This window comes from Suricata suricatta, chromosome 17 (genome assembly GCF_006229205.1).
Source record: "Suricata suricatta isolate VVHF042 chromosome 17, meerkat_22Aug2017_6uvM2_HiC, whole genome shotgun sequence".
In the NCBI taxonomy this organism is placed as follows: domain Eukaryota; kingdom Metazoa; phylum Chordata; class Mammalia; order Carnivora; family Herpestidae; genus Suricata; species Suricata suricatta.
The window spans coordinates 46512068-46535858 of NC_043716.1; the positions used below are offsets into that span (position 1 = coordinate 46512068).

The following is a 23791-nucleotide window of genomic DNA, read 5'->3' on the forward strand; positions in this document are numbered from 1 at the left end:
CACGTAACCCACTGCACCACCCACGTGCCTCCCCCTAGCTGTTTTAATTCTACTTCCCACACTGTATTCCCATCCATTCCACTCTTTCCGCTACTGCTGGCCTTCCCAGTTCTGGTGTGTCTACCCCATGATCTGAACGGCCTCTAGGTTCGTCGTCCCTAATACAAATGAAGTGGTATTTCTTGGCTTACTATCCCCACAGACTCATTTCCAGCATCCAATTTAGGTATCTTACTGGTCCTTCAATTCCTTGACTTCCAACTTGTAGTTTAATATCTTTAGTATTTGTAGCAAATATCTTTTCTGTTTCTCCTGTTCCTCTTTGATGCTCTGCTTTTCTTCTATGCAACTCATTCTTTCTTCCTGAAATGTCCTGTATGGATCCCTGTTCCCAAATGGTACTAATTTTTCTCTTAAGATGCATCTCAGATGCATTCAGTTTTATTCAGGTTTTCAGAATTCTTCTTAGCTCAAAGTAAGGTCTCCCTCTTTTGAACTTTGATGGCACATTGTGTACTCTGTGGCTCTATGATGTATGTGTTTGTGTGTGTGCGTATGTGTGCATGTGCATAGCTTGTTTATTATAGTCTGAACTCGATAGGGAAATATAGTTTTTCTAGAAGTCACTTATGGTGGGTGCCTTCCACATCATAGATCCTAACAAATGGCGAATTACATGTACTTACAAATTAAAAAAGTAGCACATTGGAAATATTTCAGCTCTCGGCAATGATTGCTCATAAACTTTCTGTGACAGCACAAACATAACCTCATGCCTCAATAACTTACTAATGTGTCTTTATTCCAAGAGTACCTATAGACCAATTTTTGAATCTTCAAGATAGTCCAAATGATTCTTTCTTAACCGTGAACGTGTTCTCAACTTGGATACATTTTGCTTTCATAAAATGCAGTTTTGAATTGTTTGGGGACTACTTTGATGATAATCCTGGCAATCTATAATCATTTGTAAGGTGTTTCAGCCTCTCACTGCTCTTGCCAGAACTCGTCAGGTTCAGAGTGGTTTGAAGAGTCGTTAGCTCTCTGGGGGGCCTGGGTGACTCAGTAGGTTAAATGTCCTACTTTGGCTCAGGTCATGATCTGAGTCATGAGTTCATCATCAGGTCATGAGTTCAAGCCCCATGTTGGGCTCTCTGCTGTCAGCACAGAACCTGCTTTGGATCCTCTGTCCCCCTTACTCTCTGCCCCTTACCCACTTGTACCCATGGGCATGTGCGCTCTCTCTTCTCTCTCAAAAATAAACATTAAATAAGAGTCTTTTAGCTTTCTAAGGAAATTGGTGTATATGTTTGGTGTTTGGTTTCTTTTTTTTTTTAGTTCTCTTTTTTATTGTGGTGAAATACACATCATGTAAAATTTACCATCTTCACCATTTTTACATATATAGCTGAGTGGTGTTAAATACATCCACACCGTTGTGTAGCCATCGCCACATCCATCCACAGAACTCCACTGATAACACTGAAACTCTTCCCATTAAACAATAATCCACCAGCCTCTCCCCAGCCCCTCCCCTCTAGCAGCCACTCTTCTGCTTCCTGTCTCTGTGATTGTGACTTAAGTACCTCCTGTAAGCGGAACCTCACAGCATTTGCTTGTGGTGACTGGCTTATTTCACTGAGCTAATGTCCTCAAGGCTCATCCATGCATAGAATGCAGCAGAATTTCCTTCCTTCTTTAGGTCGAAGAATAATGCATTGTACATACAGACCCTATTTTCTCATCCCTGTATCTGCCGATGGACATTTCATTATTTCCATGTTTTCTCGCCTGTCTGTATGGTTTTTTTGTTTGTTTGTTTTTCTAAAGCAGGGTGGTTATTTTTATTTTTTTAGATGTTTTATTTTTGAGACAGAAAGAGACAGAGCATGAGCCAGGAGGGGCAGAGAGAGAGGGAGACACAAACTGGAAACAGGCTCCAGGCTCTGAACTGTCAGCAGAGAGCCTGACGTGAGGCTCGAACCCACGAACGTGAGATCTGACCTGAGCTGAAGTCGGAGGCTTAGCCCACTGAGCCACCCAGGCGCCCCAACTGTCTGTATGTTTTTAACCGTTAATTGAAATCAGCTTGATTAAAGGTTGTGCTTATGGTATGTCCCCTATAGACAGATAACAACCTTTATTAATTTGTTCAACGTTGTTATAATTCTCCTGTTTTCTGTCAGTCGGATAGATGAAGTGTGATAGCTCACTATTTATAATGGTAAAGAAAACTGAGCGTGTCTATTCCATATTGACCTTGGCAGTTCCATCACTCTAGTTATCAGCACATGCTAAGGACTGAAATATTAAATACCCCAGGGGAGGCTGCAGCATTAGGTTCTTTCATTTAATGTTTATTTCTCCCATAATTAGTTGATACGTTTTTCAGTATAGTTTTTCTGTTTGAAAATCATCATTGGACTGGAGCCAGTGCATATCTGTGTGCCAGCAATTTATGACGCCCTCCTTACGTTCTCATCGCCTTCCTAGTCAACTCATAAAAATACACAGAATTCTGAAGTGCAGCAGTGGTGGGGGGGTGGGGGGGGAATAGGTTCATGTACACGCTGTTGTTCACACTGGTAATGGACTCAGTGCTTCTGTAGAGCAATTTGGGGAAAAAGTTAGAAAGTTATCCTTTGACAAAATAATTTCAATAATATAATCTAGAAGCAAAATAGCACTGTAATTTCTCCATAGGTGTCTCATATGTAATAATGACTAATTGGAAATAAGACTAATATCCAAAAATAATATGACTAAGTAAGTGACAATATACTGGCTTGATGAAATATCAAAGAGCCACTAAAAGTGACAAATACACGAATAAAAGGGAATGAAGACATAAAGTTACATATAGGAAAAGGTGGAACAGTGACTAAACAGTGATTATACCATTGAAGATATTTTTAAGGGTGCACCCAGGTGGCTCAGCTAAGCACTCAACTCTTGATTTCTGCCCAGATCATGACCTCATGGTTTGTGAGATCGAGCCCCACCATGGGCTCTGCACTGACAGCACAGAGCCTGCTGAGGATTCTCTTGCTTCCTCTCTCTCTGCCCCTCCCACGCTCACACTTTCTCTGTCTCTCTTCCTATCTCTTTCATCCCCCAAATAAATAAATAAACTTTTAAAAAAGAAAGAAAGAAACTATTTGTATGTACGTTGACAAAGACTGAAATTCAGTTTGGGGTGGTGTCGGTGGTTTTGGAGAGCTAACTTATTTTCATTTTTTATTTTTTGTAAAGACCTTAGGACCTTGTGACTTTGAGATGTAACTTTGTACTGATCATAGATGTGAGGGGTATACAATAAGAATAAATTAATAAAATATAAGAAATGCCATTCTCTATAAAAAATTCTTGTACCTTTGATACAGTCTTGTATGTGATAAAAAAAAAAAAAACAAAGGCTTTCAAGTCAGACTGAACATGGATAAAATCTCTGCATGTCTCTTTCCCTCAGACTCCATGTCTTAGTCTGGTTGGCTACTATAAGAACATATCACAGGCTGTGTGGGGTAGAAGCAGCAGAAATTCATCCCTCCCAGTTCTGGAGGCTGGTGGTCGAAGACCAAGGCACCAGCATGGTTGTGTTCTGATGAGGACCCTCTTCCTGGCTCACAGCTGCCACCTTCTCACTGCGTCCTCACATGGTGGAAGGGGAAAGGGATCTCTGAGTGTCTTTTGAAAAGGCACTAATCCATTTTATAAAAGCATGAATCACATCCTGAAGGCCCAAGATGACCAGTGTCCTTAAAAGAAGAGGAAAATTTGGACCCAGGGACACAGACACCAAGCCACATGAAGATGGAGCAGAGATTGGAGTGATACACCTATAAGCCAAGGAACACCGAAGATGGCCAGCAAAACCAGAAGCTAGAAGAGAAGCGTGGAACAGATTTTCCCTCTGAGCCTCCGGAAGGGTTCCACCCTGCCAACACCTTGAGTTCAGACTACTAATCTCTAGAACTGTGAAAGAACAGGTGTCTGTTAAATTAAGCCACTCAGTTTATGATACTTTATTAATGGCAGTCTCAGGAAACTAATATACCCCGTATATTTGGGAATTAAGAAACATGCTTCTAAAGGGTTTATAAGTCAAAGAGGGAAATAATAATGGAAGTTAAAAGTGTTTGAACTGATTGATAATGAAAATCCCATGTATCTACAGCTAAGAGATCAAACTTTAGCAGTAGTTGGAGGGGTATTTATAGTCTTAAGTTTATAAATCAGAAAAGAAGAAAGTATAAAAAAATGAGTTAAATACTGAAAATAAGAAATGAGGAGGAAGAATATAAAATAAACCCAAGAATGTAGAAGGCCAGACATCATGAAATCAGAGCATACATCAATGAAATAAAAAGGGAAGTATGGGGGTACCCGAGCGGCTCAGTTGGTTAAGCGTCTGACTCTTGATTTTGTCTCAGTCATGATCTCATGGGACCGAGCCTATGTTGGGCTCTGCACTGACAGCATGGAGCCTGTTTGTGATTCTCTCTCTCTCTCTCTCTCTCTCTCTGCTTCTGCCTCTCCCCTGCTTGTGTGTGAGCTCGCTCGCTCTCTCTCTCTCTCTCTCTCTCAAAATAAATAAATAAACTTTAAAAACACCCAAAAATACAGTAGCAAGTACTAGATGAATCTTTGGAACATAATGTTGAATATTGAAAAAGCAAGTTGCAGAAGAATCATGTAATATCCATTTACATAAATATTTGAAACAAAATTAACTATGTTATATATGGCAAAATGTTCTAGGTGTCATGTATGCCTAAGCTAGGAGGGAATGACATGGGTTGGGAGAATAAGGGAAGGAGGGACGGAAGGAAGGAAGGAAGGAAGGGAACTTTTTGTATGTTTATTAACCTTTTGTGATCCTTCTTTTATGATTTTCCTATTCATATCCTCTGCCCATTTTTCATTTTTAAAAATAAGGTTATTGCCGACATGGAAGCCCAAGTTCACAAGTTGAGAGAAGAGCTGATTCATGTGAATTCCCAGCGGAAACAGCAGCTGGTAGAGCTCGGTCTTCTTCGTGAAGAGGAGAAGCAAAAGGCTGCGAGAGACCACGAGACCGCAGTCTATAAGCTGAAGGCCGAGTCGGAAAAGATGAAGATGGAGCTGAAGAGGACTCACGCTGCTGAGACTGAGGTGACTTTGGAAAAGGTAAGACGCCCTGCTGGCTTCATACAGACCCTTGAGACCCGCGTTTGGACCCCACTGCTGCCACCCTTGCATTTGACCTCTAAAAGGTGGCAGGGCGGGCATAGAACGACTCCTGAAATTTGTAAACTATTCACATGAGCAATTTCAGGATCTTGCTGTATGTTTAAACACCACAAAAATCATCCCAGAGTAGGTTCCCTAACTTTTCCCTTGACGTTCACGGAAGGGATACTATGGAATATCCTGTCCCATGGTGATTAAATACACGTTGTGGTAGAGCAGTGTAGAATGCCGTCCAGTATTGTGCTGACTAGGGATACTTGGGCTATAGCCCTAGGTTCTCCTAGGTTAAGTCTAGATCTTTCGTAATTTTTCGAATAGTTATTTCTATATCTCATAGTCTTTTGTAATAGCCTAACCTAATTGATGACATAGTTTCTTAGACTGATAGTTCAGATTAAGAAAAGTTTCTTTAGGATTATATATCATTGACAAAATGTCAGTGTAATGTTTACCCATTTTGGATTGACTTACGTTCCAGGTACAATCTCAAATAGTCATTCTTTCAGTGTTCTGAAAAAGTGGACACATTTTAATTGGGTAGTAAATGTGAACTGCTATTAATCATAGCCGCTATAAATTGCCTTTGAGTTCCTAAAGACTAGTCTCTATCTTGAGATCAAAAAGCTTGAAAAGGGTAATCTAAGAGTCTTCTAATTCTACTTATTTTTTTCCACCTTTTCTTCTTCCTCTTTAAATATCATGTCTTCACAGAACACACAACACCGTTCTAAGCACTGCTCCACTGCTTTTACGTGGATTGTGACCCTAAAATGTTTCCTTTATAGTGTCTTAATTTCCTTGAAACTCAGATTTTATCAGACTTTGCCTCTGGCAGCATAGCTCTGAACCCAGAAATAAATAGGAACAAGACTCTGAAGAGGCAAAAGTGAGCCTGGCTTCTTAGAGGAATAGCAAGGAGCTGGTGTGACCAAGGAGGAGAAAGGAAAGGAGGTGGTGAGGCCAGGGAAGAAAGAAAGCTCGGGTCCTGTGGGTCTGGGTGGGCCCTTGCAAGGGTTCTGCTTTGACTCTCTGGGAGTAAGGAGGCTCTGCCGGTTTTGAGCCGAGGAGTGACATGCCATGCTCTGACTCCTGTCTGAGCAGCATCTCTCTGCCCATGCTTAGACTGAATTGAGGAAAAGAAGGAAGTAGGGACACCAATTAAAAGTTCATGGCAGGAAATTTAGATGAGATAAAGGACAGCGGTGGTAGCAAAGGTGGTAAAAAACTGACGACTTGGGTTCTGAACGTGAAATAGACAGTGTCCACTATTTGTTCAGATGTGGAGTCAAGAGAGAAAGGGAGGGGCACATGTTGAGCAGTCAAGGGTGATTTCAAGGTGACTTGCTGCAGCCAATGGACCAATGGAGTCATTTGTTGCTGAAGGAACAAGTAGGTGGGGCCGCTGGGGACGTGTCTGGGTTGAGATGTCTTTTATACATCTAAGTGAAGAATTCGGTGGTAATTCCATCAAAGCAGTACAAAATCATAATGTTGTGATGCTAACATATACAATCTCAGAAATTAGAAAACTTCCTTATTTATTTATTTATTTTTTTATGTTTATTTTTGAGAGTTAGAGACCAAGTGTGAGTGGAGGAGAGGCAGAGAGAGAGGGAGACACAGAATCCCTGGGCTGTCAGCACAGAGCCCAACACAGGGCTAGAACCCATGGACCATGGGATCATGACTGGAGCCAAAGTCTGATGCTTAATCGACTGAGCCACCCAGGTGCCCCAGAGAACTTGCTTATTGAGACAGTATTAGCCCTCTGAAAATAGCAGATTGAGACGGACAGAGAGCAAAAGGGATGTCATCCCATTCTTTCTGGTGGCTCTTCCATTCGCCTTGCCTTGGCTCCAGTCAGCTCCAGCCACCAGCTCAAAGTATTTCCAAGGAAATGTTCTTAAATGGCACAGAAACTGTGCACACTCATTTAAGAAAATTGGACATACCAAAGCCAGACTTAAAAAACATACAAGTTGAGCCTTAATTTTGTTGTATTATATATTCATATTTCAACTTTTAGTAGAAAGATGAACTTTTTAGTAGAAAATGAACTTTTCAAGTATAGGTCTATATGTGTTAGAACTAATTAGCAGTTTACAGATAATTTTTAAAAAGGTAATAGAAACCATTAGCAATTCATTTGGCAAACATTTCTGGAAGATGTTCTGTAACCCCAAAAGGCATATCCCAGGCTCTGTGGGGATACACAGAAAAAAGAAACCAAAAAGGTACCATCCTTAAGAAGATCTTAAAATGATAGTGGCAGTAAGATATTCACTCATAGAAAAATAACTATAATACAAGGTGGAGTGTGAATTGGGGGAAATTATTCCTGTTCAGGAAATCAGGGAAAATTCACTGGAAGAGATGTCACTTTTACGAGATTTAAGTAATATGTAGGATTTTGATTAGTAGATGGCGTTAGCAAGGTGGCATCCTAAGCCACAGGACTTAACATCAAGAGCAAACAAAACCATTTCTCTGGCATTGAGGTTGACCAAGGGAAGTGGTTAGTGATCAGGCTGAAAGGTAGCCCGGGATCACTGAGAGTCTCCAAAGCTGTGATAGTATTTTAGCTTCATTGGGTAAATGGTGAGGAGCTACCAAAAGTTTTTAAGCAATGAAAGTCAACATTCAAGTGATTCTTAGGAAAATCTTTCTGTTGGTGTTGTTAAGGTGCCCTTGTTGTGGGAGTAGTTGGTAGGGACTCGATTCACATGCGCAGGAGGTCCCTGAGGACACGTTAGAAGTACGGGAAGGCAGTAGGAGCCTAGCGGTGACAATGGGCCAGAGGGAGCATGTTTGAGGACCACCTCAGAGATGGCATTCATACGCTTGTCATGGATACATCCAGCCCTTCCTAGATGGGGAAGTGGGGAGAAGCCTGGTTGGGGACGAAGAAGACATGTACCGTTTGTTGACTAACTTGGACGGGCCTGCACTCTGCCCAACTGTGACTTTCATTTGCTGTTGAAAGAACGTCTGTAGATAATCAGAAGAGAGGGTAGGACTTGGAGAAACAGCTGTGGGGCCCACAGGGAGGGCCTGTTCATGCGAGGAATATAAAAAGAAAATAGGCAGCCATGAAGGAAGACCATCACTGAAGAGGTTGGGGAGGGAACAGTCAAAGAAGGGTCATCGAGGTAAGAAGAATCTGAGAAGAATGTATTTCCGTGGAAACAAAAGAAGAGAATATTTGGAAAGGAGGATTTTCAAGAATGTGACAGAAAATCAGGAAGGATCAGGGCGAGGAGAGGTCACAGGATTTGAAACTGAAAATGCATTGATGATCTTGGACAGAGCCCTGCCCGGGATAGTGTGGACAGAAACAGGGTTCCAGAAGATGAGAGAGGAGTGAGGAAGGGGAGGTTTGTGAATACTCTGTTGTTTCAGAAAATCTGATATTAAAAAGAAGGTATAGTTCCAAAGGAGTATATTTTTAGGCTGAAAATGTCTTGAAATACAGAAGAAGAGACTAACGGACAGGAAGAGCTTAGGCAGAGAACTGCAGACACTTAGCACTTGCCACCTGAGACATGAGGGTGTGGATGGAAGAGTGACACAGGCCCACCCTAGGCCCTTGGCTGTGAGGATCCAGCCGTGTGAGACCCTGGCCTGTTCCTGGAGCGTGCCTCGTACTCTCCTTCCTCCAGGTTTCTACACCTGCCACCTGTCTGCCTGGGATGTCCTCCCCTCCCCCACATTCTCTGTGGCTCTCTTCCTCACGCCACACTGCTTGGTGTCCTCCTCTGACCTCGCTCTCCAAAGTCTTGCCCAGCTCTACCAACTTTGCTGGTCCCGTTGTCTTCGTATTTCATGTCACCATCTGGAATCATCTTTTCATTTTTTTTCTGATTGTTTATCTTCTATTCTTCCCCTCTCCACCCCCATTAGAATGTAAACTCAGTGAGCAGGACCTGGTCTGTCTTGTTCATGTCTGTACTGCTCATGTTTAGAAAACTTGGCACATAGTAGGTGCGCACCTAGTATATACTGAGTGAGGGAATGACAGAAGCCACAACTCTCAAGGACAGAAGAAGGGAGAGGATTGGTAAAGATACGGGGGGGGGGGGGTTCCACGGTGACATTTGCAAAGGGCTTCTGTCTGGTACCGTCTCTATTCTTCGTAAAGAAGAGTGGTAGTTTTCTGAGTGGGGAGTGTCAGGACGATGGAAATGACCAGTCTTCACACTGGGCAGAGGACTGGAACGTGGCTACAAGGAAGAGGGTGTAAGGGAGCTGACCAGGCTGGATTTGGAGTCCTTCAGGTAGAGAAAGGAGGAAGGGCAGCATGAGTCTGGAAGAGTGGAATGCTCCTGAATTGAACTGAGAACACAGGTAACACAAGAAGACAGAAATGGGGTTTTAGCGTGGTGACTGCTGCCATGATTAGAGGTGCCGGCGGGGTTCATCAGAATATAGCGACTTGTTGGCAGAAGGAGAGTCTGGGGAAAGGGCGTTAAAGCAGACCTGCATTTAGTGCCATGAGTTGGGGTTTTTGTTGAGTTGGTGGAATTAGCCAATCCCAAGATCCATGTGATGAAATACAAGTGCTGGACCCTTGATGGAAAGAGCCGTTTGTGTTTCTGATTGATAAGTGTTGTAACTTGACTAGTGAAAGGGGGGCAGCGTTTCTAAGTACAGGAAGACCTGGACTGAGTGCCCCAAAAACAGTCCTCGTGAAACACTCACTTCTAAAGCCCCAGGACCACGCGCGGCACCTCACACAAAACACCATTCATGAGTGTCGAGGAAATGAAAGAATGCTGATGAACTGAGAAGTTCAGTCTAGCCACCGTGAAAGGCAACATGAATAAATAAACCCTTGGTTTTGATGCGCCCATATTTGATTGTGACCCGTTGTAAATACTTCCGATGGCACAAGGTGTATTTTTATATTCAGATATTTATTTTTTTAGTGTTGTCACCTCCATGTTTTTTAGTATGTTAAATGTCGAGCATAAAGCTTTTTTTCAGACATTTTTTACACAAATTAGCAGAGTTCTTATTATAAAAATCTGAATTAATACCAGTAAACTGGTAGATAATCCTATTGCTGCCTTTGTGTCTTTGTGACAGTTGAATTCTTCTGGATTTTTAGAAAAGATTTAAAGTTTTATCGCATTGTAAATCTGAAAGTTGAAAATAGTTGCCAGCAGCTTGAAGTCCTGTCAGAACTGAGGGGTTAGAAATTAATTTTCTTTCATTAAGTATAAAAGAGAGATTCAAAGAGGAGAGGAAAATAACACCAGAATAAGAAATAATCTGAACGTGACCCTCCCTGTGGTTGTGTTGTCGGTGGCACTTACAGCATTGAGGTCAAGAAAGGATTCCTGAGCCCAGCCCCTACCTGAGCCTCTGTCAGCAGCAATTCAGGCCTTGCTGACACCTTCAGGGGCTTTAGGAGAAACCTGTCAGGCCTCTACAAGGTCATAAGGCTTGCAATAGAGAACCCAAGAGAGGCAATGACTGACATCTGCAAAGTGAAAGCTTCTTCTCTCACCTTTTACAATCTGTATTTTAAGTTTTTATAACGCTTAATTATTTTTGAGAAAGAAAGAGCAAGCACAAATAGAGGAGGGGTAGAGGGAGGAGGAGACACAGAATCTGAAGCATGCTTGCTCCAGGCTCTGAGCTGTCAGCACAGAGCCGGACGTGGGGCTCGAACCCACAAACCACAAGATCATGACCTGAGTCCAAGTTGGACATTTAACCAACTGAGCCACCCAGGCGCCCCACACCTTTTAAAATCTGTTGCAACCAATCTGAAACAAAGTCCACGAAAGACGTGAACCTTTGAAAATTACAGAGTATTACTAAGTAATACTAGTGGGTCATTTGTGGAAGTTTGATTAAAACTTTGGTATTTAACAGAGAGGGAGGCAAATGATAAGAGGCTCTTAACTATAGAGAACAAATTGAGAGTTGATGGTGGGAGGGGGATGGTTGGCTAGATGGGTGATAAGCATTAAGGAGGGTGCTTATTGTGATGAGCACTGGGTTTGTATGCAAGTGATGAATCACTAAATTCTACTCCTGAAACCAACACTATATTATATGTTAACTAACTTGAATTTAAATAAAATGTTGGAAGAATAAACAAAGCAAAACAAAACCTTTGGTATTTAAAATGTACCATTGTTTCAGAAATCTATTCAGTTTCTTTTAAAATAACTTTCTTGAAATAAGAAGCTATTTTTAAAAATATGGAAAGTATAGAAGTATAAAAGTTCCTGTTACTACCACCAGCCAGAAAAAACCAATAGCAATAATTTAATGTGCATGTAAAACAGGTACATGAATTTAGCGGACTGAGATCACACTAAATAAGATCACACAGTGCAGTCTTGTGCTTTTTTTTTTTTAAGTTATACTAAGAATATTCCAATGACATCTGAGATTCTTTGAAAATATAGTTTTCATTGTTTCATGATATTCCATATTTAGAATGTTGCATAACTTATTGTAGTATTCTCTTATTTTTAAACATTTAACTTTTTTTAAAAAATTGGCTAAATCGATATAGAGATTAACATCTTCTTAGGTAAATTTTTGTCATCATTTCCATTTTTTTTTTCTCTTAGGTTAAGATCCCAGTAGGATTATGGGGTCAGATTACTTTTTCTGAAAAGTTGTACTAATTTATATTTTCCACAACAGAATATCTGTTTTATCTAACCAGTCCTCATTATTAATACTTTTCTTTAATTTTTGGTATTTTTGGGGGTAAATAATTTATTGTTTTTAATTTGTATTTTAAGACTTAAAATTGATTGGTCATCCATATTTCATTTTCTGAGGATTGCCTATTCATATCCTTTGACAGTTTCTCTTCCGTTTCTGACCTAATGTTTTTCTCCTCACCTTATGTAAACTCGTTCACATTTAGGACGAAAAAATTCTTATCTTTGGGGCAACTGTTTTTGGTGTTTACCTTTTAATCTTATCATTTAATTTTATGATACACAAAAGATCCTATTCATATTTAATGTTATCCGTCCATCATTTCCTTTATGAATTCTCCATGATTCGTTGTTTTAAGCTTCACAATTTGATATTTAAAAATACATGCACACATCAAACATTTTCCACACCATACTCTACTAAGTAAAAAGCGCTTGTGAAATTGACATACCATTTACCACACTTGGGCTCCTGGTCTGTAATTTTAATAGTATCTGAAGGATTATACTGGAATTCTGCCAGCCTGAAGTCATTAAAAGGCTTTGAGCAACAATTCAGCATCTTTTTCAAATTTAAGAAAAGCTCCATATGGCATAATTATTCAAAGCTAAGGTCATAGAAACTACTTAAACCTTTGAAATTTATAATTAAAGGATTAATATTAACTTATGAAGACATTGTCGTTTTGGCTTAAAATGGATTTCTAATCTCAATTCTCTTCCCTTTACTTTGATCTTTTCCCTGACTTTTTCCTTTGCTACAAATATGAAGTTTTATATCATTAAATTTTAAAATTAAATATTATCCTCAAATAGTTCAGATTTATAAAAATTGATTGACAGACAGCACCTGGTCTCATTTTTACAGTATTCCACAGACGTTGAGGAGCTTCTCAACATGTTCAAGAAAATGTTGGCATTTTCTTCTGGGTTTTGTAAAAGCCCCAGTTTGATAGAATGGACCATAATGATCATTCTACACCTGACAGTAAATTAATTTACAAAAGAAAAACATGCATAAATGACAGCTTGGACAAACTTTAAGTGTGTCCATACTTCGAATATGATGAGTTGGTATTCATTTGTATCAAGGTTTAGAATTTTATAGCATCTTCAAAGTACCTCCATTGTAAACCTTCTTGGAGGGCTGAAAGGGCCTAGGTCTTGTTTTATACCAAAGCTAAGACTTTCTTGTCATTTTGACACATCAGCCCAAACCAAATATTTTCATTAAATCGGTTTGTATACCTTCAGTGTCGTAAGAGGAATTGTGTGTTCCGTAGAGACGCAGTTTTACATCAATCCCTAGCTCTCTCCTACTTTTTCTTGTTCTGATGTGGTACACCTGCTTCACAGCGATTCTACCAGATAAATACTGGAATGATGTCTGACGTGTTTGCCTATTAAACAAGAAGAGTAGATATCGGATATGTACATGGTCAAGATTTTACGGCTGCCAAGCTCAAGGCCGGTCTGGAGTCACAGATACACATGGGGCTGTTCCCTGCTGAATGGCCCTTGCTGTTCCCCACAGAATCTTTGCCGTTTCTCCCCCTGCCCCTCTGCTGCATGTTAAGAGCACTTCCGTCTTTTGGCAATCTGGGAGAGCAAATCAATAGCTTAACTTCAAAGTCTAGTTTTCCTAGGCTAGAGAGCTATGTTTTACTTGGAGAAAATTAAAAGGCAGTATATTCTATGTTAAGGCTATTTCAAAATAAAATCTAGAATTATAAATGAGTCATTGTTTATTTTTAAAGGAAATCTTCACAATTTGCAAGATTAACCCTCCCCTGTTGTTCTCCAGCCTAACTTTCTAATATTCTAATCGCACCATAGTCAGTGGAAGTCTGCCATTCATTGGAAGGAAGTTGTTGGTTTTACCCTTTGGGGTTTTCTTAAGGGAGAAAACCTAGAATAAAGGGAAAATCTCTTAGACCAGGGAGGCAAAGGATGGTATTTTCATTTGAGAAGTTATTGGAAATAGAACAATTTATTTGGCATCTTCAGAGATTGATACCCCAACTGAGAGAACTGGGAGTAGAATAAGTAGGTATTTGTGCCCAAACCATTTGTATGTGTGTTCATTTTGGTTTCTGTGAGTTTTTTGGGGTCTGTGTGTGTGTGTGTGTGTGTGTGTGTGAGAGAGAGAGATTGGTAATGATAACTGTACAGTCCTTCTTGATCCTTTAGGCTTCATGGTCGAACCTGTAGGAGTCTTACTGGCAGTGAACCTTTTTCATACACTAAAGAAAAAAAATGAAACATAATGTGCGTTGCATTAGTATCTTCAGCAATGATGAAGTGATTACCAATAAGAACAGAAATCATAATTTAATGCACTGACTCAGCGGTTTCCTATAAATAGGGGGCTTGTACCTCCCAACTTATTTGGGAAGGTTCCAGTTTGTACCCGTTGTCCCAGGATCCTGAGTGATTTAACACCCCCCTCTTCCTTTCACTCTTAAACATGGCCAGCCTGCATGGTGAGCTCTGTGATTACCCAAACTATGAGGGTGCTTTTTATGTCAAGGAGGGATCTCTTCTCCTTATATATCCTGTGATTTAGTTATTGAGCATTTAATGCTGACTACATATATTTTAAATGAATGCCTCTTTGAAATTAATACTACACTTCAACTGTAGGTAACTAGAGTCCAATTATGTTAACATTCCAACCAGCCTTTACTGATGTTTTTTCTATACCAGGCCAACATTTCAGTAGCGTTTTGTGCACTTAGAACAAAAGCATTTTCCATTTGTTAGGAGGCTGCAGGGAGTTGGCATGAAGGCACAGAGCCTTCCTTATCCATACTCCTGCCTCCTTTGTCTGGAGACTTTCTGGGAGGTGACAGCAGAGGACGTGCTGATGGGCATCAGGTGTCAGGCAGAGTGTCCGACTTTGCGTCAGAGGCGTCAGAGGGCATGGCACATCCGAAGAGCTCTGGGCTGGGAGTCAAGTCTCGTTCCAATCATTGTTTATATTGGGAAGGAGGGAATTATTCCTGTGGAATGGGGTTTTCTCATTCAACATTGTGAGGATTAAATAATTGAAAATGGTCACTTAATGTAACTAAGTTGAATATATTATGGAACACAGCAAAAATAAATACAGTATATGACCATAAAAAATGCATTTGATTTAAATATAGCCCTTTATCCTCACAAGTAATCAAGGAGATACTAATTAAGACAGGATACTATTTTTCATGTATAGAGTAAACAAAGTATTTTAAATGATACCGAGTATCACTTTTGATTAATAATACCAAATACCAAGGGTGCAATAAATAAATATTCCAAAACTCTGTTCATGGGAATGTAAATTGGTACCACTTTCCTGAGAGCCTTCAATTATCTATATTGTGGACTTCTAAAATATTTATCTCTTTTGATTTAGTAGTCTGTTTCTTACTTAGCATAACATCAGTACCAAAACCCAAAAAAGATAGCCCTCTAAGAACAGATTAAGAGTCTGTTGCATTTCTATACACTAAAAGTGAAGCAGAAGAAAGAAAATTAAGAAAACAATCATATTTAGGGGCACCTGGGTGGCTTAGTCAGTTAAGCATCCAGCCTCAGCTCAGTTCATGATCTCACCATTCTCAAGTTCAAGCCCCGCATCAGGCTCTGTGCTGACAGCTCAGAGCCTGGAGCCTGCTTCAGATTTTGTGTCTCCCCCTCTCTCTGCCCCTCCCCTGCTTGCACTCTTTTTCTCTCAAAAATAAATAAACATTAAAAAAATTTGTTTAATCACATTTAAAATTACACCAAATATAAGATACCTAGGAATATAACCAAAGAGGTGAAAGACCTGTACTCTGCAAACTATAAAACATGGATGAAAGAAATTGGAGGTGACACAAAGAAATGGAAATATGTTCCATGCTTTAACAAATATTGTTAAAATTGTCTATACTACCCAAAGCAATCTACAGATTTAATACAATCTTTATCAAAATAATGACAGCATTTTTCACAGAACTAGAACAAAAAAAATTCCTAAAATTTATATGGAACCACAAAAGACTCAAAAAGCCAAAACAATCTCAAAAAAGAAAGGCAAAGCGGGAGGTATTACAATTCCAGACTTCAAGTTCTATTACAAAGCTGTAGTAATCAAAACAGTATGGTACCGGCCCAAAAATAGATACATGGATCAATAGAACAGAATAGAAAACCCAAAAGTAAACTCATAATTATATTGCCTTAATTGGCAATTATAATAAATTATAATATAATTATAAATTATATTAATTTATAAACAAATAAAAGCAAATAAATAAAAGCAAAAACAAACTATTGAGACTACATTAAAAAGAAGATCTTCTGCACAGAAAAGGAAGAAGCAATCAACAAAACTAAAAGGCATCTACTGAATTGGAGAACATATTTGCAAATGATACATCCAATAAAGGGTTAGTATGCAAAAAATATAAAGAACTTAGACAAATAAACACCCCAAAAACAAATAATTCAATTTAATAATGGACAGAGGACATAAACACATTTCTCCAAAGACATCCAGATGGTCAACAGACACATGAAAAGGTGCTCAACATCACTCCCCATTAGGAAAATGAAATCAAAAGTACAATGAGATACCACCTCATACTGTCAGAATGGCTAAAATAAAAGTCACAAGAAACAACAGGTGTTGGCGAGGATGTGTAGAAAGGGGACCCTCGTGCACCGCTGGTGGGAATGCAAGCTGGTGCAGCCACTGTGGAGACAGTATGGAGGTTCCTCACAAAGCTAACAATAGAACTACCTTATAATCCACCAATTGCACTACTATCCCCCCACCAAATACAAGAACACAAATTCAGAGGAATACATGCACCCCAATGTTTAAACCAGCTTTATTTATAGTAGTGAAGATATGGAAGCAGCCCAAGTATCCATCAATAGATGAGTGGATAAAGATTATATGAGCGTGCACACACACACACACACGTGTATACACATGGATAGATGATAGATAGATAGATCAGTAGATCGATCTACCCACCCACAATGGAATATTATTTAGCCATTTAAAAGAAAGAAATCTTGCTATTTGCAGTGACATGAATGGAGCGAAAGAGTGTAATGCCAAGTGAAATAAGTCAGTGAGAGAACAAATGCCGTATGATTTCACTCATCTGTGGAATTTGAGAAACAAAACAAACAAGCAAATTTAAAATAGAGAGAGAGAGAAACCAAGAAACAGACTCTTAACTATAGAGAACAAAAGGATGGTGACCAGAGAGGATGGGGGAAACAGATGATAGGGCTTGAGGGGTAGGCTTGTCATGATGAGCACTGGGTGACGTGTGGGAGTGTTGGATCACTCTACTGAGTGTTGAGTCATTGAAACTAACACAACACTGTATGTTAACTATGCTGGAATTAAAATAAATTAGAAAGGAAGGAAGAAAGGAAGGGAAAGAAAGCTAGCTAGCTGGGGGGACAATTAGCAGGCAATGGCACTCTCTTAATGCTTTCAGCATTTGATGCCTATTTTGTGTAGCCATCCTAGACACTTGATATAGTAATGAACAAAACAGGCAGACATTCCTGGTCCTCAGAGTTTACATTCTAGCAGGAGAGACAGTCAATAGCATGCCACATAATTAACTGACACTGATTGTTAAAAAGTGTCTAAGTGCTACTGAATAAGAAATGATAGAAAAGATTACGGGAGACTCTGGAGTTCCAGAGTTGGGGCCATTTAAATAGTGTGATCTGTCGGCCTCACTGAGAAAGTCAACGAAGGAGTTGAATTCGCCATAGGGAAACCTGGAGGAAGAAATTTCTGATGGATCGAATAGCCAGTGCAAAAGCCAAGCAAAAGCATGGCTGGCATGGTGAAGGACCAGCTGGGAGCCAGTGTGGGGAGAGCAGAGTAGACAGGGAGAGAGAGCAGGAGACGAAGTTTGAGGGATCCCAGGGGTCCTGATCACATGGGGCCTTTGAGGCTGTTGTAAGGACTTTGACTTTAACTCTGAGTAATGGAAGAACATTAGGGCACCGTGCCAGGAAGGGATGTGATCCAACTTAGACTTGAAAAGATCATTCTGGCAGTGTGAGGATAAAAGTGGGAAACGCATTAGAGGGGCACTGCTGTCCTCCAAGGGAGAGATTATGGGGGCTTAGACCAGAGTGGCGCCAGTGGAGGTGGTCAGATTCTGGATGTGCTTAAAGGTAGAGCCAACACGGCTTCGTGGTGGATTTGATCTGGGATGCGAGACCAAGAGAAAAGATGTCATAGATTAAGTTTACAATGGGAAAAATGCAAATATGCTAGTTCATTTCTCTGTGGGATGGGATTTTGTGGTTTTTAAATGGGACCATTCAGTTCTTTGAAATGTTCTGTATTATAATCACATCATAGTCCGACCAGTGATGTACAAGTCACCACCTAATTAATTTGTCATCCTGCCCCAAGCCCTAGGATGTCTTCAGCCCACTTCCCCCTTTTCTGCCCTGAGAGACCAGAGTCACAAAGAAAAGGATGTGCGGGCCCTTCAGTCCTGGTGTTACGTTATCTGACATCAGAAGCTGAGCAGCATGACTGTGATGTCACCAGCGCCTCCTCAGCCCTGCATGCGAGGTTGGGGGATTCTCAAACACCCCTTCCGCTGGTCTAGTCATCTTTCTCTCAGGGCAGAGGCTGTGCCCACATTAGCTTCAAAGAAAAGCAGAAGCCCGCTCACAGGGTTGCTTCTGCAACCTTCCTGAGTGCCAGAGGAAATGTGGGCTTCTCTGACTTTGGACGACTTCTCCCCCAAAGAAAGCCAAACTCCGGGTCTGTTAGGGAGGAAAGGAGAGGACGGTTTTGGTCCTGAGCCAGAGCAGGTGGGTAGCCGGAGGCCCCTGAGGGACACAGGACCATCTGGCCTCAAAGTGAAGGAGGGAAGACTGAGACACTCAGGGCCACTGAGACAGGGATATTTTTTTTTAAATCTCAGGGGCCCCTGACTGGCTCAGTTGGTAGAGCATGCACCTCTTAATCTTGAGGCCGTGAGTTCAAGCCCCAGGTTGGGAACTACAGCTTACTTTTAAAAAAGGAAAAAGAAAAACAACACACAAATCTCATTGCTGGGCTGGATTAGGTACTGGCAATATAAAAACAGCCTCTCCCCTCAAAGAGATTTTCCTTTAATGGGGCAGGGATCGTGGGAACAAACGAAGTTGTGATCACATTTAACTGAAATCAGAGCCATTGTCTGGGTGTGTTGGCCAGCATGCCTTGTGAAACTCCCCGGAAGTCTGTGGGGGAGGGGTGGAATCCAGCAAGACCTTCAGAACAAGGGAAATCATGAGCCAGTGGCGGTTCCCTCTTGCTTAAAAGCTTTCAAAGTGCCATGGCCCACAACAAAGGGAAGTCACCACAGCCTCTTAGCTTTTGGGCCCAGGATTTGCATAATCCCCTTTCTCCTCTCCTACCTTTCCTCTTTTTTCTTCTCATTTATTTTAATTCATTTAATTTTCCAGTGTACAGTTCAGTGGCATTAAGTACATTAAAGTTGTGCAACCATCACCACCGTCTCCAGAACTTTCATCTTGTAAAACCTGATCCGTCCCCACGAAACGCTCCCTATTTCTTGCTCCCCTGGCCCTCGGCACCCAGCACTCTACCTTCTCTCTCCATGTACTCACGCAAGGACCCTAGGGGCCTCCTGTGAGTGGACTCCAGCAGGATCTGTCCTGTAGCTGGTGTGTTTCACTTACCAGAACGTCCTCAAGGTTTGTCCATGTTGTAGCATGTGTCCGAGTTTCCTTTTTTTAATACTTTTTTTTTAAAGTTTATTTATTTTGAGAGAGAGAGAGGGCGGGAGGGAATCCCAAGCAGGATGCGCAGTGTCAGCACAGAGCCCAACACCGGGCACAATCTCAGGAACCCTGAGATCATGACGCTTAACCAATGGAGCCACCCAGGCGCCCCAGAGTTTCCTTTTCTTAAAAAAGACTGAATAATATTCCATTGCATGATATACTACACTGTGTTTATCCATTCGTCCCATCACTGGACACTTGGGTTGCTTCTGTTTTTTGGCTATTGTGACTCATTCTACTATGAATATGGGGTGCAAGTGTCTGAGTTTCTGCCTTCAGTTAATTTGGGTATAAAGCTCAGTGTGGAATTGCTGGACCATCTGGTAATTCTGTTTTTGTGGAGGAGCTCTCCATCCTATTTTCCGTTGCTGGAGCCTCATTTCCATTCCTACCAGTGGTGCACAAGGGCTCCAGTTTCTCCACAGCCTTGCCAACACTTGATTTCAAAACAATATTTGTTCAACATTTATTCATTTTTGAGAGACAGACAGATGTGAGTGAGGGAGGGACAGAGAGAGAGGGAGACACAGAATCTGAAGCAGGCTCCAGGCTCCAAGCTGTCAGCACAGAGCCCTACGTGGGGCTTGAACTCACAGAACATGAGCTAAGACCTGAGCTGAAGTCAAACGCTTAACCGACTGAGCCACCCAGGTGCCCCAACCAGCACTTGATTTTGATCTTTCTGTTCTGTCTTTATAATTGCCATCAAACCGAGTATGAAGTGGTATCCTGTCCTACCTTTCTCAACTGTGCCCCCACCACGGACACAGTCTGTGCTGTGCCCACTCGAGAAGAATCCTTTTCCACAGATAGGCTAGAAACCGTCTCCCTTCGTGGCTTTATGCGAGCATCTCCTCTGCCTGGAAGACCTGGTGCGCTCATCACCCTCACGCAGAGAAGCGCTTTCTCCTCCTTATGCCACCTCCAGAAGAAATCCGGCTGCTTCTCACATCAGGCGTCTTCTCTTTAAAACATTTTTTAGGGGCGCCTGGGTGGCTCAGTCAGTTAATTGGCCAACTTCGGCTCAGGCCATGAACTCACAGTCCGTGGATTCGAGCCCCGCATCGGGCTCTGTGCTGCCAGCTCGGAGCCTGGAGCCTGCTTCAGATTCTGTGTCTCCCTCTCTGTCTGCCCCTTTCCTGCTCATGCTGTGTCTCTTTCTGTCTCTCAAAAATAAATTAAAAGTTTTATTTATTTATTTTTATTTTTAAAATAGTTGTTTTAATGTGTATTTATTTTTGAAACAGAGACAGAGCATGAGCAGGGGAGGGGCAGAGAGAGAGGGAGACACAGAATCCGAAGCAGGTTCCAGGCTCCGAGCTGTCAGCACAGAGCCCGATGCGGGGCTCTAACCCACAAACTGCAAGATCATGACCTGAGCCGAAGTCAGACGCTTAACCGACTGAGCCACCCAGGCACCCCGATAAAAATTAAAAAAAAAAAAAAAACATTTTTTATCAAGATGTAATTCACATACTGATGTTTAATTATGCGGCTTTTGACCAGCCACCACCACGATCAAGATGCACAACGAGTCCATCACCTCACATAGTCTCCAGACCCTTCGTTGTCAATCCCACGTCCTTCCTCCTGCTCCGGTTCCTGGCAGCCCCTTCTCTACTTTCTGTGACTATTAGATTTGCCTCTTCTGGAATTTCATATAAATGAATCATTCAGTTTACAGCCCTTTGTGTCTGGTTTCTTTCCCTTTAGCATCATGCATCTGAGATTCGTGTTCTTGTGTGTAGCAACAGTCCATTCTTGTTTACTGCTAACAATATTCCGCTGCACGTATGTACCAAGTGTGTCCCTTCTCCCGTTGAGAAATATTTGGGTGGCTAAGCATTCATGTAACGGCTTTGTGTGACCATAAGTTTTTTATTCCACTGGGGTAAATAATAAGGACTGGGATTGTGGAGTTGTACGTTAACTATTTATATATTTTTTTCTAAATGTTCATTTACTTTTGAGAGTGAGAGCATGAGCAGGGGAGGGACAGAGCAGGAGAGGGACCGAAGATCCGAAGTGGGCTCTGTGCTGACAGCAGTGAGCCCGACGCAGAGCTTAAAGACAAACTGTGAGATTGTGACCTGAGCTGAAGTCGGACACTCAGCTGACTGAGCCGCCCAGGCGCCCGTAACTCTGTTTTGAAACTTTCTTAGAAGCTGCCGAACTGTTTTCCAAATCAGCTGTATCATTTTGCATTTGAACAGTATTTAGGAATTCTAATTGTCTGCATCCTCATCAGCACTTGATATTGTTGAATTTGTAATGTCATTTTAGGGATCCTAACAGGTGTATCTCCCTAATAACTAGTTACATGTGTATTTCCGTAGTAACTAATGTCGAACATCTTCATGTATGTATTTGTCATTTGAATATCTTTCTTGGTTAAGTGTCTAAATGTTTTTCCAATTTTTTATGCATTTGTTTATTTTCCATTTTTAAAAAAATTTTTTTTAACATTTACTCATTTTTGAGAGACAGAGAGAGACAGAGAGAGACAGAGCATGAACAGGTGAGGGGCAGAGAGAGAGAGAGACACACACACACACAGAATCCGAAACAGGCTCTAGGCTCTGAGCTGTCAGCACAGAGCCCCATGTAGGGCTCGAACCCATGAACCGTAAGATCATGACCTGAGCCGAAGTCGGACGCTTAACCGACTGAGCCACCTACATGCCCCTATTTTCCTTTTATTGAATTTTGATAGTTCTTTATATATTCTGGACACAAGTCCTTTATAAGATATGTGACTTGCAAACACTTTTTACAGTCAATGGCTTAATTTCTCATCTTTAAATAGTGTCTTTCAGAGAGCAGGATTTCTTAATTTTTATGAAGTTCAGTTTATCAATTTGTTCATTTATAGATCATGTTTTTGGTATTATATCTAAGAAATTTGTGCCTAATGTAAAGTCAAAAAGAGTTTCTCCTGTTTTCTTGCAGAAGTTTTATATTTTAAGTTTTATATTTATATCTCAGTTCTATTTTAAATCAGTTTTGAGAATGGTGCAAGGCACAGGTTAGAATTCAATTATTTCAGGGGCACCTGGGTGGCTCAGTTGGTAAAGTGTCTGACTCTTGATTTCGGTTCAGGTCATGATCTCATAGTTTGTGGGTCCGAGCCCTGTTCGAGCCCTGTGCTGTCAGTACAGAGTCTGCTTGGGCTTCTCTCTCTCCTCCCCTCTCTCTTTCCCTAAGGAAAAAAAATTTAAAAGAAAAATTCAATTCAATTGTTTCAGCACTATTTGTTGAAAAGACTATCCTTCCTCTGTTAAATCACCTTTGCAGCTTGTTGAAAATCAATTGACCATAAATGTGTAGGGTGCTGCTAGGCGTTCTAATTTTGTAAAATTGACACATGTGACTGTTCTTTTCCAATACCACAGTGCCTCGATTATTGTGGTTTTGTAGTCAGTCTAGGAGACAGATGCTATGCATTGTCCAACTTTGTTCTTTTTCAAGATTGTTTTGCCTATGGTAGTTCCTTTGCTTTTCTTAGAATCAGCATAGTAAAGTCTCCACGAAATACTGCTGGGATTTCTAAAAAAAAGAACAAACTGTGTTGACTCTATTTTTCAGTTTGGAAAGAAATGAAATCTTAATGATACTGAGTTTTCCAATCCATGAAAATAGACCATCTTGCCATTTATTGAGGTGTTCTTTAATTTCTTTCATCAAGGTTTATAGTTCTCAGCATATGGATTTGGCATTTATTTTGTTAGATTTATACCTAATCATTTCATGTTTTTAATTTTAATTTCCTGTTGTTCGTTGCTAATATATAAAAGTGCAATGAAAATACAATAGATTTTTTTATATTGATCTTGTATCCTATGGCCTTTCTAATTTCTAAACTCACTTCTTAGTTCTAGTTACTTTTTTTTACAGGTTCTTTGGGATTTCTACATAACCTGTTAAGTACCAATTATTTAATAGTTTTCCTTGTGAGTTTTTTCTTTTAATGAAGCAGAACATATCAAGATATTTCTCAGCACTCTCACTAACATAATTATTTTATTAGACTGGTGAATTTTAGAAAATGATTT

At 40.8% G+C, this 23791-nt stretch overlaps 1 protein-coding gene across 1 annotated transcript in view; it reads left to right on the top strand.

The window, feature by feature from the left end:
* The window catches only part of CEP112 (centrosomal protein 112), a 408254-nt gene that overhangs the window by 243838 nt on the left and 140625 nt on the right, over positions 1-23791 (top strand). Inside the window, exon 21 of the mRNA XM_029927075.1 lies at positions 4939-5169. Within this exon, the coding sequence (XP_029782935.1) occupies positions 4939-5169 (231 nt within the window). The remainder of the gene's footprint in view (positions 1-4938; positions 5170-23791) is intronic.